A 14055-nucleotide genomic window follows, 5' to 3' on the forward strand; every position below is an offset into this window, starting at 1 on the left:
GTGAGGACATCCAAAGATGACTTCGGCAATGAGATGGAAATGCACATATATCTGACTGCTCATTGGGAAACATTTTTACCTAGAGCTTCCTTTGATGACTCAGTGCTTAATGTAACCGATTCCAGGACTTCAGAAACTAGCAAAGAATACAAAATGATACAATTGATCAAGGATGGGTTGTCGGCAGCATCAAATGAATTCATACAAATTAAGTATTTAGAAAAGTGTCTTATGGGGTGCCTGGGTGGCTCAGTTGGTTAAGCAACTGCCTTCAGCTCTGGTCATGATCCTGGAGTCCCGGGATCAAGTCCCGCATTGGGCTCCCTGCTCAGCAGGGAGTCTGCTTCTCCCTCTGACCCTCTCATGCTCTCATTCTCTCTCTCAAATAAATAAATAAAATTTTAAAAAAATTGTCTTGCACCTATAGATGCTCAATGTTAGCTGTTAGGATAACAACAATATTATTAATGACACTAGGGAAGCTCCAATAACTGAACTGAAGTCACAATTTTCTAACTGTTGTAGGTAACTATTAACAATCAGATGTTTACTGTCATGAGCACCAAAATGTCATTTAGCTAATTACAAGATGCACAAAGGAGATGAAAAGAAATTATAATCCTATGCTAGAAAAAAAGTAAGATCTTGTGTTTTGAAATATATGTCAGGGTTAGCAACCACAATGCTAACTTAAAATATTTGTTTTCAATTTTGAAGGGCAATATTGTATAGGGTAGTTTTGTTATCTTTACCAAAGTGAGCACTTTCTCCTTCCTTGATGGTCACAACTGAACTAACATTCTTTTCACATAGCAGAGCACAAATTTAACTTATTACTGAAGAGAACTACAAGTTTGTAGTGAAAAATAAGAATAAAGAATAAAATCAGTTCTTCTAAGTGGTTTTATTGACTACTTAATCACATACTTGATTATTCTCTATGTGATACAGAGTAAACACAATGAAATGAAGTATGTTTATCAGTTGAATAGCAATTACTATGAATAAATTACCAAGTTAATACCAGTATGCAATCATGGAAAGAGCATGTATGGTATATAGAGTTATTAAATGTGTATTATTATTTGTTTTTATATTTGGAAATCAACACTTGGAATAACTTGGAATATGTCCCTTGAGGCTCACATTGTACCCAGACAGATAAAACAGTCTAATTACCAGGTTGACTCTGTGTCATTTCTAGGATTGGTGATGTCACTGGTTTCAAAATAAGAGTTTGCAGTTCAGTGGGAGCTGAAAGAAGAGCATCTAAGTTGTCAAAGTAATTATGGATATTTCACAGATTTTAGATAAAGGTAGCAATGAACTGAAATGCATAGATCTTCAAAATCACAGGGTTATGGAGAGCCATGCAGAGTATACATTATTTAAAGCAGCGATTGGCAAACTATGGCCCTCCCAATCCAGCCCTTTGCCTGATCTGTGAGCTAAGAATGGCTTTTGTATTTTTCTATGATGGAAAAAAATTAAGAGTAACATTTTATGACATGTGAAAATGGTATAAAATCCAAGTAATGCTTTATTGGAACACAACCACACCCACAAACTAAGATGATTCAAGGCATATTTACATATCATTTACATATTGGTTTTGGTTGCCTTCAATTGAGATACTACATTAGAATCAAGTATTTGTGACAGAGACTGAATGGCCTACAAAGTATAAAATATTTACCATCTGACATCCTTACATAAAAAATCTGAAAAAAAAAAAAAAGTTCTCACTGACTTTTATATCTGAATCTGAATTCCCACAGGGGCTTTCTAAGAGCTTCCTACCGCTGATTTTATGAGCTTATCATTACCAAAATGTTTAGTACCATCTAGGAGTGCTTTGTTCTGTGTTCTAGTTTGAGTTTTCATTTTATTTTTGCTATTCCTACCCTTCCATCTACTAATGCAAAAAACTGAAGTTATTTCAAAGTCCAACTGTTATCTATCAGTCCACATAGGTCTTTGACTTGTTTAAATACTTTCTCTATATATTTTTAACCACTCAGTAAGCTGCTTCTATATGAGCAAATTGCCTTATATCTAAAACAAAAACAAAACCCCCTTGAAAACAGGGTTTCCTCACAATTCTATTGTACTCTTTTCAAGAAGTAAAACCTGTTCTTACTTTTGATCTCTACCTCTGTTCCTCACCTCACCCCACTCCACTCAACTGTTAATATGGTGCTGGGAACACAGAAGGCAAGGAAATTTTTGTTTACTAAGCCAAAGAAGTACTGCTAATTTTTAAAAAGATAAATGGAATGGTAAGAGAATTGAATAAGATGCAACTTTTGTTGGAGACAATCCTTATGCAGGACACATGATGATTTTGGCTACCCTAGATCTCCCCCAACCATGACCCTTCTGGTCAATATGCAATTGTAAAGATGCTAACCACAATTTGTGCTTCCTCTCTCTTAGAGGGCATAGAGATGGGAAGTGAAAGTTAACAAGCTACATCATTGTCACTCCTGGGATCCAACTGCAATAAGCTAGAAGGACTCAAACTAGGAAATCATTGAGTTTCTTGGTTTCAACTGTGAAACTTTGGGAAGTTTAAAGTTTGGGAGGAGAATGGATTTTTTTCCCCCATGTTTTTGAAACTAAAGGAAGAAAATCTTGGGTTGCTATTGTGTTTATAGGTCTAGAAACCTCAAAAGCATTGTACATAGACCTATGTTTCCTAAGACATATTAGATTTTCTTGAGTTTATTACCTAAGTTTGAAAATTTTTACTTTATGAATCTAATTTGCTTCTTATCACCACTAAGGGTGTTTTGAAAACGAAAATAACAAAATTTATTAATTAAAGGAATAGGAATAGATATCAATACAATTAGATGCTCAGAAATTCCTACTTGGTAAAGATTAAGAACCAATACTAAACTGTGGTAGAAGATAAAGAATAACCAAATTCATCCATGGTGAGGAAATCCTGTTAACTTAGATTTACTAGGATTGGCACATCCAGGAAGCAATTTTTTTGGGATAATTTAAAGGGGGGAAATCATCTTTTAAATTAGGAAGAGAATAATGAGAATGTCTCAAAAATCTTATAGAAAGTAAGTTGCTCAGAAAAATTTCATGGTATTTAATTATCATCATTTTATAGCTCTAAATACCAAATAGATGGGTTGTAATTTGGACTTCAGACACTTCCCTGAATCAGATGATGAAATTTTAAATGGGGTTTCATGGCAGATAGATTTCCTCACCTGGGTCCAGGGACATCTGTTAAAAACAAGAGGTAGCACTTCAATTAAGAATCTTGACTAAGATTCTTAATCTTAAGATGAAGATTAAGATGAAGTACGAAACAAAACAACAGCAGTCTAAGGAAGCAGGGGCAACTCTGGCCATGACAGCGATCGACTATCATATGAATAAAAAAGCATATGATGAGGTCACAAAAATCATTACCTAATGTTGTTTCTGGAGCCTCAGAACTATGAATAACAGGTTCAAAGCTTGTAGCAGGAACTAACCAAAAGCAACAACATGAACATGAGAAAGTTTAAACACACGTAGAAAATCTTAATTTTTCTTTCAAAACTTTAGTTTCAAATGACAATTTTTTTAAACTTTTGAATTGACAGGAAGCAGTTTCTTTTTGAGGAACTGGTCACACTAGTTAGGAACTATTCATTGTAGAAGGCAGTCACAACCTTTAAATTCTGCATGAGGTTTTTCTAGGTGTTTGATTTTCTGATTCTAACCAATATGAAAGCTTGCTTTGGAAATTCTGTTTAGGCAATAGATATATGAAAATATGTATGAAAGTAACTTGTTGCAGTTTTTGAAAGCTGAAAAAAATACTTATGCTTATGTAACCATGACCACAATAAATAGACCGTGTGTTTAAATGCAGATATAGCAATAAATAGCTATGAGTAACTATGCCAATCTTGCTTTAAACACATCTTTAAAGAGACCAAAAATTTCACTCAAAAATTACTTGCTAACCATACCTCATGCTTTGACTTTTAGAGAACATGGAGACTGTTGCTTCCCATCAGAAGCATTTCCCTGAGACCCCACTGGGATGGACTGCTAGGGTTCACCCCTCAAACCATGGAATAACATATTTACCCTGTTTGGTCTGAGGTGCCTCAGGGCTTGATGTGGTTTTAGGTCTGGGACGTGGACGACGGGTTCGTTGTACTGTTTTAGGAGCTGAAGGATGAAACTTCAGATTACTCCAGTGAAGGTGGTTTTGGAAATAAGGCTCTAGATTTTCTAAAATACACCATATTGCCTTGAAGTTTAAGGCATATGTATCTCAAGATTGAAATATTTTCTCCTATTTTGTTAACTATTTTTTTTAATCACCCAAGATTCTTGAGAGATAAAACTCACACATAAAGTTAAGTCAAGGAGTGAGCAAACTCATAAATCTCTAGCTTTAAAAGAAGGTAATTACGGACTCTAGCCACGCTGTAGGTAGCAGGGTTATAGGTTCACACCAAGAAATAGAACTTTTCCAAAGAATCTATGATACCATGCGAATTGTTACCATTTGTTTGGTCAAGAGAAGATACAGACATTACCGACTTTAAAACTCAGCTTTAAATTTGAGCTCTGTTTAGACAAAAATACATGAAACAGGTTCAAGATTACATGGTTGACAGATATTCCTAGGTCCATGCATAACTTTTAAAAACAATAGATAACTTCTTTTAAGAGTTTTCAGTGCCCTTGGGGCGCCTGGGTGGCTCAGTCATTAAGCATCTGCCTTTGGCTCAGGTCATGATCCCAGGGTCCTGGGATCCAGCCCCGAATCAGGCTCCCTCCTTGGAGGGAAGCCTGCTTCTCCCTCCCCCACTCTCCCTGCTTGTGTTCCCTCTCTTGCTGTGTCTCTCTCTGTCAAATAAATAAATCTTAAAAAAAAAAAAAAAGAATTTTCAATGCCCTTAAGAAGAAAAAAAAATGAAGTTGGAGGACAGCAGATTACAAAACAGTTTTATAAAGCTGGTGACGAAGTGATTATGATTATGATAGAATGGGTTGATGATGAGCAGGAAAAAACTGTTGAGGAATGCAGAATATCATTACCTAATGCTGTTTCTGGAGCCTTGGTTCTAAGAGTGATGGGTTCAAGGGCTGTAGGAAGAACTGGTAAAAAATAATAAAATAAACCAAAGAGATTTTAAAAATTCACTTGAAGACTAACCACAGAAGTCCATTTTTAAGCTTCAGGACTGACAGAAAAGAAACACTTAACTCTGAAGATTTGACCATACTCTGGCAAAGTACCCATTAATCTCATAAAATAGTTACAGCATTGTACTCTGTGAAACATCACTGTGATCCATAAGAAGTTCTCCTAGATGTTTGAATATCTGATTATTGCTAATATGCAAAACTTTGCTAGACTAACTTTTTTACACATTTTTATATATTTATACTTTTCTAACTCTACTGGAAAAAGCATTTGTCATTCTACTTCTGTACAAGTTGAGACAAATGCTTATTAAATAATCATAGGTATAATAATGAGCTTATTTATTTGAAACCATGAGGATCAATACATAAAGCAGTGTGCTCATCAATGTTTCAGAGTAGTCTTTGACTCAAGAGAAGTTAAGAAACACTGTTAAATTCTCTTAGCAAAGAAGAAAGAATCATCCTACTCTATCATGAAAGCCTATCATTTAAACTTTCAAGACTTAGGCACATTTAAAATTTTGACAATTAACTAAAAACATCATTTTTTGAAACAATAGATCCATCAGTATAATCACACAGATCCTAATGCAATAAAAAAATGATTCAAGAACATGGTATTTCTGCAATCAATGAAGGGTAAGCAGTGCAAATAAGGGATGGAAATTTATGTTTGAAACAAAGCTTAAAGTAGTCAGTGCTGTTTTGGCACATACACATGATCACATGAAACAACAATGAACAAGTTACATGGCAGTTTGATGCCTTGAAATTAGCATATTCACAGTTTTCTTAAGTTTAACAGATGATATAGAGCTTAGCGTAATTTCAAGATGAAGACTGCAATGGAAGACAACAGAGGGTGTTAAAATGGTTTTAAGATGCAGCAGGACCTGTGGCCACAATGGTATGACAACGAGCAGAAAAAGGACTATTTGAAGGACACACATTCTCATTACCCACGATTTCTGGAGCTTTAGTTCTAAGAGGGCCAGGTTCAAGATCTGTAGTAGGAACTAATGAAAAGCAATGAAATAAACACTTGTGAAAAGTCAGCAAATTAAATCTAACCAGTATAACATTGCTTCAATAAATGTATAGCAACTAAATTTTTTTCTGAAATTAAATACTTAAAGATTTGGCCACCCTATAACCAGGTAAACATTCTTTTAGGAAATAGTCAGTGATAGCCTACATAGTCTGCTAAACATCTCAAAGTCAACACAATATTCTCTTAGGCGTTTAAGTACCCAATTCCAACTATTGCCTTAGGAAACTTGTTTAAACATTTTACCAGATATATACTAATAAAAGTGTTCTGGCAATTGTTGCCTTTTCTGTGGAAGCTTTAAGAAGATAAGATATCTAAATAAGATGGATACAGTAAATGGCTTTTATGTTTGAAAGGAGGCATAGAAAAGAACAAAGCAAAAGTAACCACGTTCATCTTGTTGAGAACTCCTAAGTAGAAATAGGCTGAGAACTCACATGATGCAAAGGCATTCAACTAATTAGGATAAGCAACAACCACTCAGCGTGTGGTGCCCAGTAGAGCAGCTCTCTACTCTAAACACAAAAATGTGGTACCCTATACATGTGGAAGAGGTTGCAGGAAAGACCACTAATGCTTCTAGGTTCAGATCCAAACTTCTGAGTCATACCTTCAAGAACTTTCTTCAACTGCTCTTATGGACCCTTCCAAACTCACTACTATCATTACCACTTAAAAGCAGTACTTCCCTTGTTCCAGGAGGCCTGTGCCCTCAGGCTGGCCTCAATACCTGCTTTCTTTTTGCCTCTCTTCAATTCTAAGATTTCCCGCTTTCTTCCTAACTCCTTATTCCTGGCCTTCACAAACTTCTCTCTAAGAGCATAGATGTTTATAACACCTGCAAAAAATAATCTTGATTGGCATGACACATTGCCTTGGTTCAATCTTTGAATGTTTCCTACTGGGGCAGGTTTTGACTTTGACTATAATACAGACTGAGAAGTAAAAACAAGCTACCTACATCTGTGATAACCTCACAGCCGTTGATGCAGCTCTGGGGGGGAAATGAAAGGCACTTAATGTTTCTTAAAATAAAGATAATTGGTTCTATTTAAGACATTTTGTCTTCTAGAGAAGTATGGAATGAAATAAGCAAGAGTAATAAAATACATATTAAAATAAACGCTCTTTATGCACAAAGCATGAGGAATCCATTTGCCATAGATGTCTCCCCAAACAATGTTTTCCTTTGCTAAGTTAATGGTGGGATCAGTGTAGACCATCTTGTGCCTTCACCAATGCTGGGCTCACATGGGCTATCACTCCTCCCACTGGCATCAATCCCAGAATCCCAAGAGCTGGTAAGATTCACTCCTTTAACCAGAAACCCACAATTACCCAGTTTTGTTTGAGGGGCTTCAGAAGTTGGTGTGGTTTTAAGTTTGGGATGTGGACGACGGGTCCGTTTTGATGTTTTAGGAGCTGAAGAAAGAAAACCTTTGGTTACTACAGAGTCCATAGTTTAGAGGCTAAGGGTAGCATGACACATGACTCCAGATTTTCTAAAGTTACTACATTAGTAAATTTGTCTTATCAACCTTTTAATTTGAAACTTTCACCCTTACTATAATAATATATATTCTTTTATAAATGCAAGTTCACTGAGAATGAGTCATACAGCATTAAGTTATTAATTCAAGAAGTGAAATAGTGTTCATAGTTCTCTTCTATTGAACAAAAGGGGTAAGTCCCACCGTGGAAATATTATGGGGCAGCCATAGTCAGATACAAACTCTGACAGCTTACTAAGATAAGGCCATGTAATTAATTAAAATATTTACCAAAGGACAGATATTAGAGAGTTAAAAAAAAAAAAGTAGAACTTTAGATGCACAAAGAAACTTCCTGATACCATAACAGTCAGTAGCGTCAAAGGAACTGCTTTTTAAACCCAGCTTTAACAAAACGTGGTTAAAAAGCACATGAGATGACAGAACAATTCAGGTGATTACTTGTACAACAGATGACCTGAGTTAGGTTTATGCATAACTCTCTTAAAAAGAAGGGATAACTTGTTTTAAGAGTCAGAGTCCTCAAAACTTTTAGGATGAAGAATTTCATGGAGTGACAACAGAGGATGATGTAGTCCTTATGAAGTAAAAGAACCTGTAGCTATGATGTTGATGGAATGAGTCTGACAATCAGAAGGGAAGGTACTTACTGAGGAGCATGTGTTATTACCTTGTGTTGTTACCCATGTCTCAGTTCTGAACACAACAGGTTCAAGGTCTGCAGTAGGAACTGACCAAAAGTATTAAAAATAAACAAAATGATTGCTTAAAAATTTAAAAACCCTCAAAACATTTACTTCAAAATGAATCTTACTCATATACTTTCTAGAACTATGTAGCAACTTCTAAAAACTGTTCAACTAAAAAAGTAGACCACCGATTTCCTAAAATTTGGCCATACCTAAGTGAGGTAACTATTTCCTTATTCCTCCTCTGATGATCTGATTCTAACTAATGAGTCAAAGTGGGATGTGTGGATATTACTAACAACTTAACTTTGGAAAGAAAGGGAGGCTGCAGCATGATGAATTGAGCAGGTTATCCCTTCATTCTAAGCAAAGAAGGAACATGCCTTCACGTGCAACAGATCCACTTGATCAAATCTCAACTGCTCCATCAGATGCCTCAGAATCTCCATCATGAGAATCCATGGACCAATCAAGATTCAGAAAGATTTGACTATCACTGTCTAGTGAGACATCTTTTATACTTGTACTACAGTTAGACTTTCTCCTTTGGGTGGTCTCACTTATATCCACACTTTGTTTTTATTCTTACCTCTCTTTCTACTTATCTGTGTACTACGGTGGTTTCAAGGCTCCACTGTTTATCTTTTCCAGATCTACATATTTATGTACCTAGCACATTTTGTTGATAGCACCCAGAAATCAATCTTGATCTTGTCTTTGCATACATGCTGTTTAATGCCATCTATCTTATCTTTTGTTCTCAACTTTATTGCAGGTTTGAGGACTAAAACATGTCTCCCACACCTAATTTATACCCCCAAAGTTGCTAATATGACCTGGGGATACTGAAGATACTATTTGTTAATTTGAACTGAATATGCCTAATTTTTCTAAAGAAGTTTTATTTTCAAGACTAAATGGAAATTAATAAAATGTACAGTGACAGAATAAGATTTCACTCAAGAAGCATGAGGCATTCAGTTGCCCCACAGATTTCCCCCTACTGTGTTCCTCTTGCCATCTCTATAGTGGGAACTCTTGTTTAACACAAGTTATATCTTTACTTTTATGGGGCCTATTCATTACTTCCAAACACTGGAATTACTCTTGAGACCCTGCTGGGTTAGGCTGCTGAAACTCTAAACCAGGAACACTTATTTACCTGGTTTGGACTCAGAAGCTTCAAGACTTGGTGTGGTTTTTGGTCTGGGACGTGGACGATGTGTCTGTTGTGATGTTTCAGAGGCTGAAGGAAGAAATTGTAGGGTTACTACACAACTACATTACTTCTGTTCTGGAAGCAATGAGAGGTGAAAATATGATTCTAGATTTTCTACAATTTGTTAGACATGTGCCTTTCTAGTTTGAGATTTTTGTCATGTATACTTATATAATTTCTCTTATCATAGAAGATTCTTTGAAGAAAAAAATCCCTCTTTAATTCAAGAAATAAAGATTAATAATTATAATCGAAGTGTCATAGAGTGGGTTGATTGGGCAACATAAAGGTTAAGAACCATTGCTAAATTTTAATGTATTATGAAGGATGGTCATATTAAATCTGAGATTTATAATTCAATTTTTTCATCTTTCCACACTTTCTATGTAACTACTAAAACAAGAACACATCATTACCTAAATAAAAATAAAACAAAACAGTATCACACAAATAGAAAAAAAAAAGGTAGAAACATAAGTGTGAGATAAATGGATCCTCTTGGCCCCACGATAGCTATTATTTGGCTTATCGGCCTTTATAGGTAAGAGGTAGAAACCCACAGTATGTTTGAAGACGACGTTTTGGTTTTTTTTGTTTTTTTTTTGTTTTTTACCACCAAGACTGCTTAAATAAAACACAAAATAACGTGAAAAAATTTCAAATAGGTTACATGGCAAATAAATGACCTGAAGTACGTTCATGTATGACTGGTTCTTAAAAATGGCAGATAAGTTTTAAGAGTTTTCATAATTTTAAGAATGTAAATGAATGTCCAAAAAGAATGATATTTGGTCACATAAAGCAAGATGAAACTCTAGGTTTGACAAAAGAAGAGTAAGTCTTGTTGAAAAGATAATATATTATTACCTAATGTTGTTCCTGGGGTCTCAGGTTCAAGAACTGTAGCAGGAACTGCCCCCAAAATACAGTAAATCAAAGAAATTTTAAAACACACGAAAAGTCAGAACATTCACATCTAAGCAAATCTACTTGTGTATCAATCCTTCTACAAAAACAAAGAAAAAAAATTAACCTCCTAACTGAAGGAAAGAGTAGGTGATTATCCTTTGAAGATTTGGCCAAACTATAGTCATGGTCTTAGGCTTAACCTTTGAACTATCTTGATTGTCTTAAAGAAGTCAACATGAAATTCTGCTAGGTTTTAGCTAATGGATTCTGATATAGAAAACTCTGCACTAGAAAGTATTCTTATTCATTGACCTAACATGCAGTTAGAAAAGAAACTGTCTTTTAAAAAATCTGATCAATCCGTATCTCTATGGAAGCTGAAAATGTGCACTTACTATGTTTAAGTAAACATGGATACAATAAGCAGTTTATAAGTTTGAAACAGATATAAAAGTTAATCACTGAAGTGGACTATGTTGATCATTCTGAGAACTCATCCAAGCCATGGCATATAAGAGAGCAGAATAAAGATGGTCACTCAGTCTGTAATACTCAGGAGAGCATCTGTCTGGCTGAAGCCCAGATAAAGCAGAAATCAAAGACAGTTGATGTCTCTGTATCAAATCTAAGCTCCTGAATTAGGTCCTCAAAATTCTCTTTCAGTTGGCTGTCTGGACTCTTCCAAATGCAGCATCATCAATAACCTTGTTTTGGCCATCTGGAAGTAGGACCGTCTGTTTTAGGCACAATGGACTGCCATTGTGGCTACCCCTCTACCACCTTACATGTCTAGCCCTTCTGCCTTGGTTCACTTTTCCCTCCATTCACTGAAATCCTGTAGTAGGCCCAACGTCCAAGTCTAGTCGACCTGATCTTTTCCTATGCAAGGTCAATATTTAATGTATCATGCAAACATATACCCAACTCTACTGTTTTAGAAAGTCTCCCACTGCTGGCATATCACCCACAATTGTCAATATTGGTCCAGAAATATACAAGGGACTTATAATTTTTTGTTTACTTGAACTGAATACATTGGCTCTGCTAAGGAAGATGTATAATTAAAATTTGAATGGAAGTTGATAGCAAGAAATACACCAAATGCATATCAAAGAAGACTCTCACATAGAGTAAGATATTCTGGTACCAAATATATTGCTCCCAGCCACATTCTCTGACACCTGGGCAAAGCAGACATTACTGATCATGGCTCATGACCTCACACTTAGAGTCACTAACAGCTTGGCACTGTTTTGGGTTCCTAATGGGACAGACTACTTGGGCTCACCCTTAAACCAAGGAATCACACATTTACCGGATTTGTTCTGAGGTACTTGAAGGCTTGGTGTGGTTTTAGGTCTGGGACGTGGACGACGGGGTCTTTGTGATGTTTTAGTAGCTGAAGAAAGAAAAGCTTTGTGTTACTCTAGGTCTTAAGACTCTGGATTCTGAGGAGAGGTTTTTCCAAGAGCTGTTAAGATTTTCAAAAGTTACAGGAAATTTTCTGTAATTTAATATTTTTAATCCTTTTATGCCAATGTGTCTTCTTCTTATCATTGTTGGTATTTTGCAGGCAAGCTCATGTATATATACGTTCAGTTCATTCAAGGCATAAAGATTAGCACTTGTAATTAAACATTCACAGAATTTCCTCATTGGGGAAAAAATGGGAAGGAGGGCTCAACTCTGGTGCAAGGGAGGGGAGGTTAGAGTCACACTGAGGACTTATAATTTAAAATTTTGGATTTAGGTAATTTCCTATTTGTCAAGTTAGTAATAAAACATGTCATTACCTAAAGCACCAACAAAGAAACAAACATATCATGCAAATAATTTTTTAAAAACTTAGCAACCTAGATGGGCAAAGGAGCTAAGAATAGCTATTACTGTTAATCAGCCTAGATAAGAAACAGATCCCAAGTTGTTTTAAATTTGACTTTAACACAGAACACTGTTCAACGAAGCACGAGATAACATGACAATGACAAACGTACCAAATGGCACCAATGTTTTGGATTAAGTTAATGTCTGCTCTCATAAAAACAATAGGAAACTTGTTTTTAAGAGGCTTCAGGATTCTTCAGATGAAGTGACTGAATGGCAACAGAGGATGATGGTGGCTGTCTCATGAAGGAGGAAAAGCCAGGAAATGGAGACTGAATGGAATGTACAATGAGCAGCAAAAGCATTTGGGAATTGCACAGAATCATTACCTAATATTGTCCCAGATGTCTCAGTTCTAAGAGTAACAGGTTCAAGGTCTGTAACAGGAACTGAAGTAATAAAATAAGCAAAAGAGGTTTTTAAAAAATGTATAAGGAGCTATGAAATTCACTTCAAAATGTATTTTGCCAGTGTGACATTTCATCTAGAATTACTACTTTATTTCTAGATGAAGTGGACTGTGGAGTGAACTCTGTCTCCCCCAAATTCCTATGTTGAAGCCTTAACTCCCAAATGTGACTGTATTTGGAGATAGGAGCTTTGAAGAAACAATTAAGATTAGATGGGGTTTTAAGAGTAGGTCCCTAATCCAGCATGACTGATGACCTTATTAGAGAGACACACAAGGGATGCTCACACACAGAGGAAAGGCCATGTAAGGACACAGCAAAATGAGGCCATCTACAAGCCAAGAAGAAAGGCCTCAGGAGACATTAAAACTGCTAATACCATCATCTTAAATTTCCAGCCTCCAGAGCTGTGAGAAATCGATTTCTATTGTTTAAGCCAACCAGTCTATGTTGTTATGGCAGCCTTAGCAAGCTAGTACAAAGGGAAATTTGCTAAACTTTGCTAAACTACAGTTCAGGACTTCTTCATCTCACGAGATAGTCATTACTTGTAGTCTCTGTTCAGCACCACAAGAGGGAAACCGTTCTACTAGTTAGTACTTGATTATTTGCATCTAACATGGTAGACTCTAGGACATTTTTAGGTTTTTACCTAAATACATTCCTAACCATCTTGAAAAGCATGTAAAAGACTAACTTGCATTGTAGTGGGTGCTGAATAAAGAAGACATCTACTATGTTTATCAAATTATGGTTGCATAAAGAGTTCCTACAGATCCAAGCAGCCATCACACAAATAACCAAAAATGGCTATGATGATCTTGCTGAGAACTCAGCTTTGGAAAGATCTTGTGACTTGTGTCCAAAGAAAGGTATTCAAGAGGACTAGGTCAGGGGCACCACTCGGTCTTTGGCATCCAGTAAAGCAGCCGTCCACTCTCGGTACAGGGAAAACTTCATCCAGTGTGGAAAGAAAAGTTTTCTCATGCTCGTGAGAACAACATCGGACTCCTGAATGGAACATTCAAGCCCTCCTTCAATTTCTTGTGGTTTTATCCAAATGCGGAATCACCAACAAGAGGTTTTGACTGACTCTTCAAAGAAGAACCTCTGCCCCTCTAGTTCCTGCTATATATATATATATATATATTTTTTGTCTTTGTTCACTCTCACCTGTCCACTTGTACAAATTCTGATGTGACAT

The 14055-nt window shown here is 36.0% G+C and overlaps 1 protein-coding gene across 10 annotated transcripts in view; it reads right to left on the minus strand.

Annotated features, from left to right (window-relative positions):
- LOC110582342 (ABI family member 3 binding protein) overlaps positions 1-14055 on the minus strand; it is a 243312-nt gene that overhangs the window by 71736 nt on the left and 157521 nt on the right. For 4 of the 10 annotated variants that reach the window (XM_044919605.1, XM_044919613.1, XM_044919606.1 and 1 more), the window contains 12 exons: positions 12771-12830; positions 11873-11956; positions 10516-10560; positions 9592-9675; positions 8411-8470; positions 7568-7651; positions 6138-6194; positions 5068-5127; positions 4105-4188; positions 3436-3495; positions 1180-1254; positions 80-136 (listed from right to left, as the gene is read on the minus strand). The exons of 4 other annotated variants lie outside the window; for them this stretch is intronic. In XM_044919605.1, the coding sequence (XP_044775540.1) occupies positions 80-136; positions 1180-1254; positions 3436-3495; positions 4105-4188; positions 5068-5127; positions 6138-6194; positions 7568-7651; positions 8411-8470; positions 9592-9675; positions 10516-10560; positions 11873-11956; positions 12771-12830 (810 nt within the window). The remainder of the gene's footprint in view (positions 1-79; positions 137-1179; positions 1255-3435; positions 3496-4104; positions 4189-5067; positions 5128-6137; positions 6195-7567; positions 7652-8410; positions 8471-9591; positions 9676-10515; positions 10561-11872; positions 11957-12770; positions 12831-14055) is intronic. 2 more of the 10 variants (XM_044919617.1, XM_044919615.1) reach the window with 1 other exon arrangement.

Source organism: Neomonachus schauinslandi, chromosome 1, assembly GCF_002201575.2.
Source record: "Neomonachus schauinslandi chromosome 1, ASM220157v2, whole genome shotgun sequence".
Taxonomy (NCBI): domain Eukaryota; kingdom Metazoa; phylum Chordata; class Mammalia; order Carnivora; family Phocidae; genus Neomonachus; species Neomonachus schauinslandi.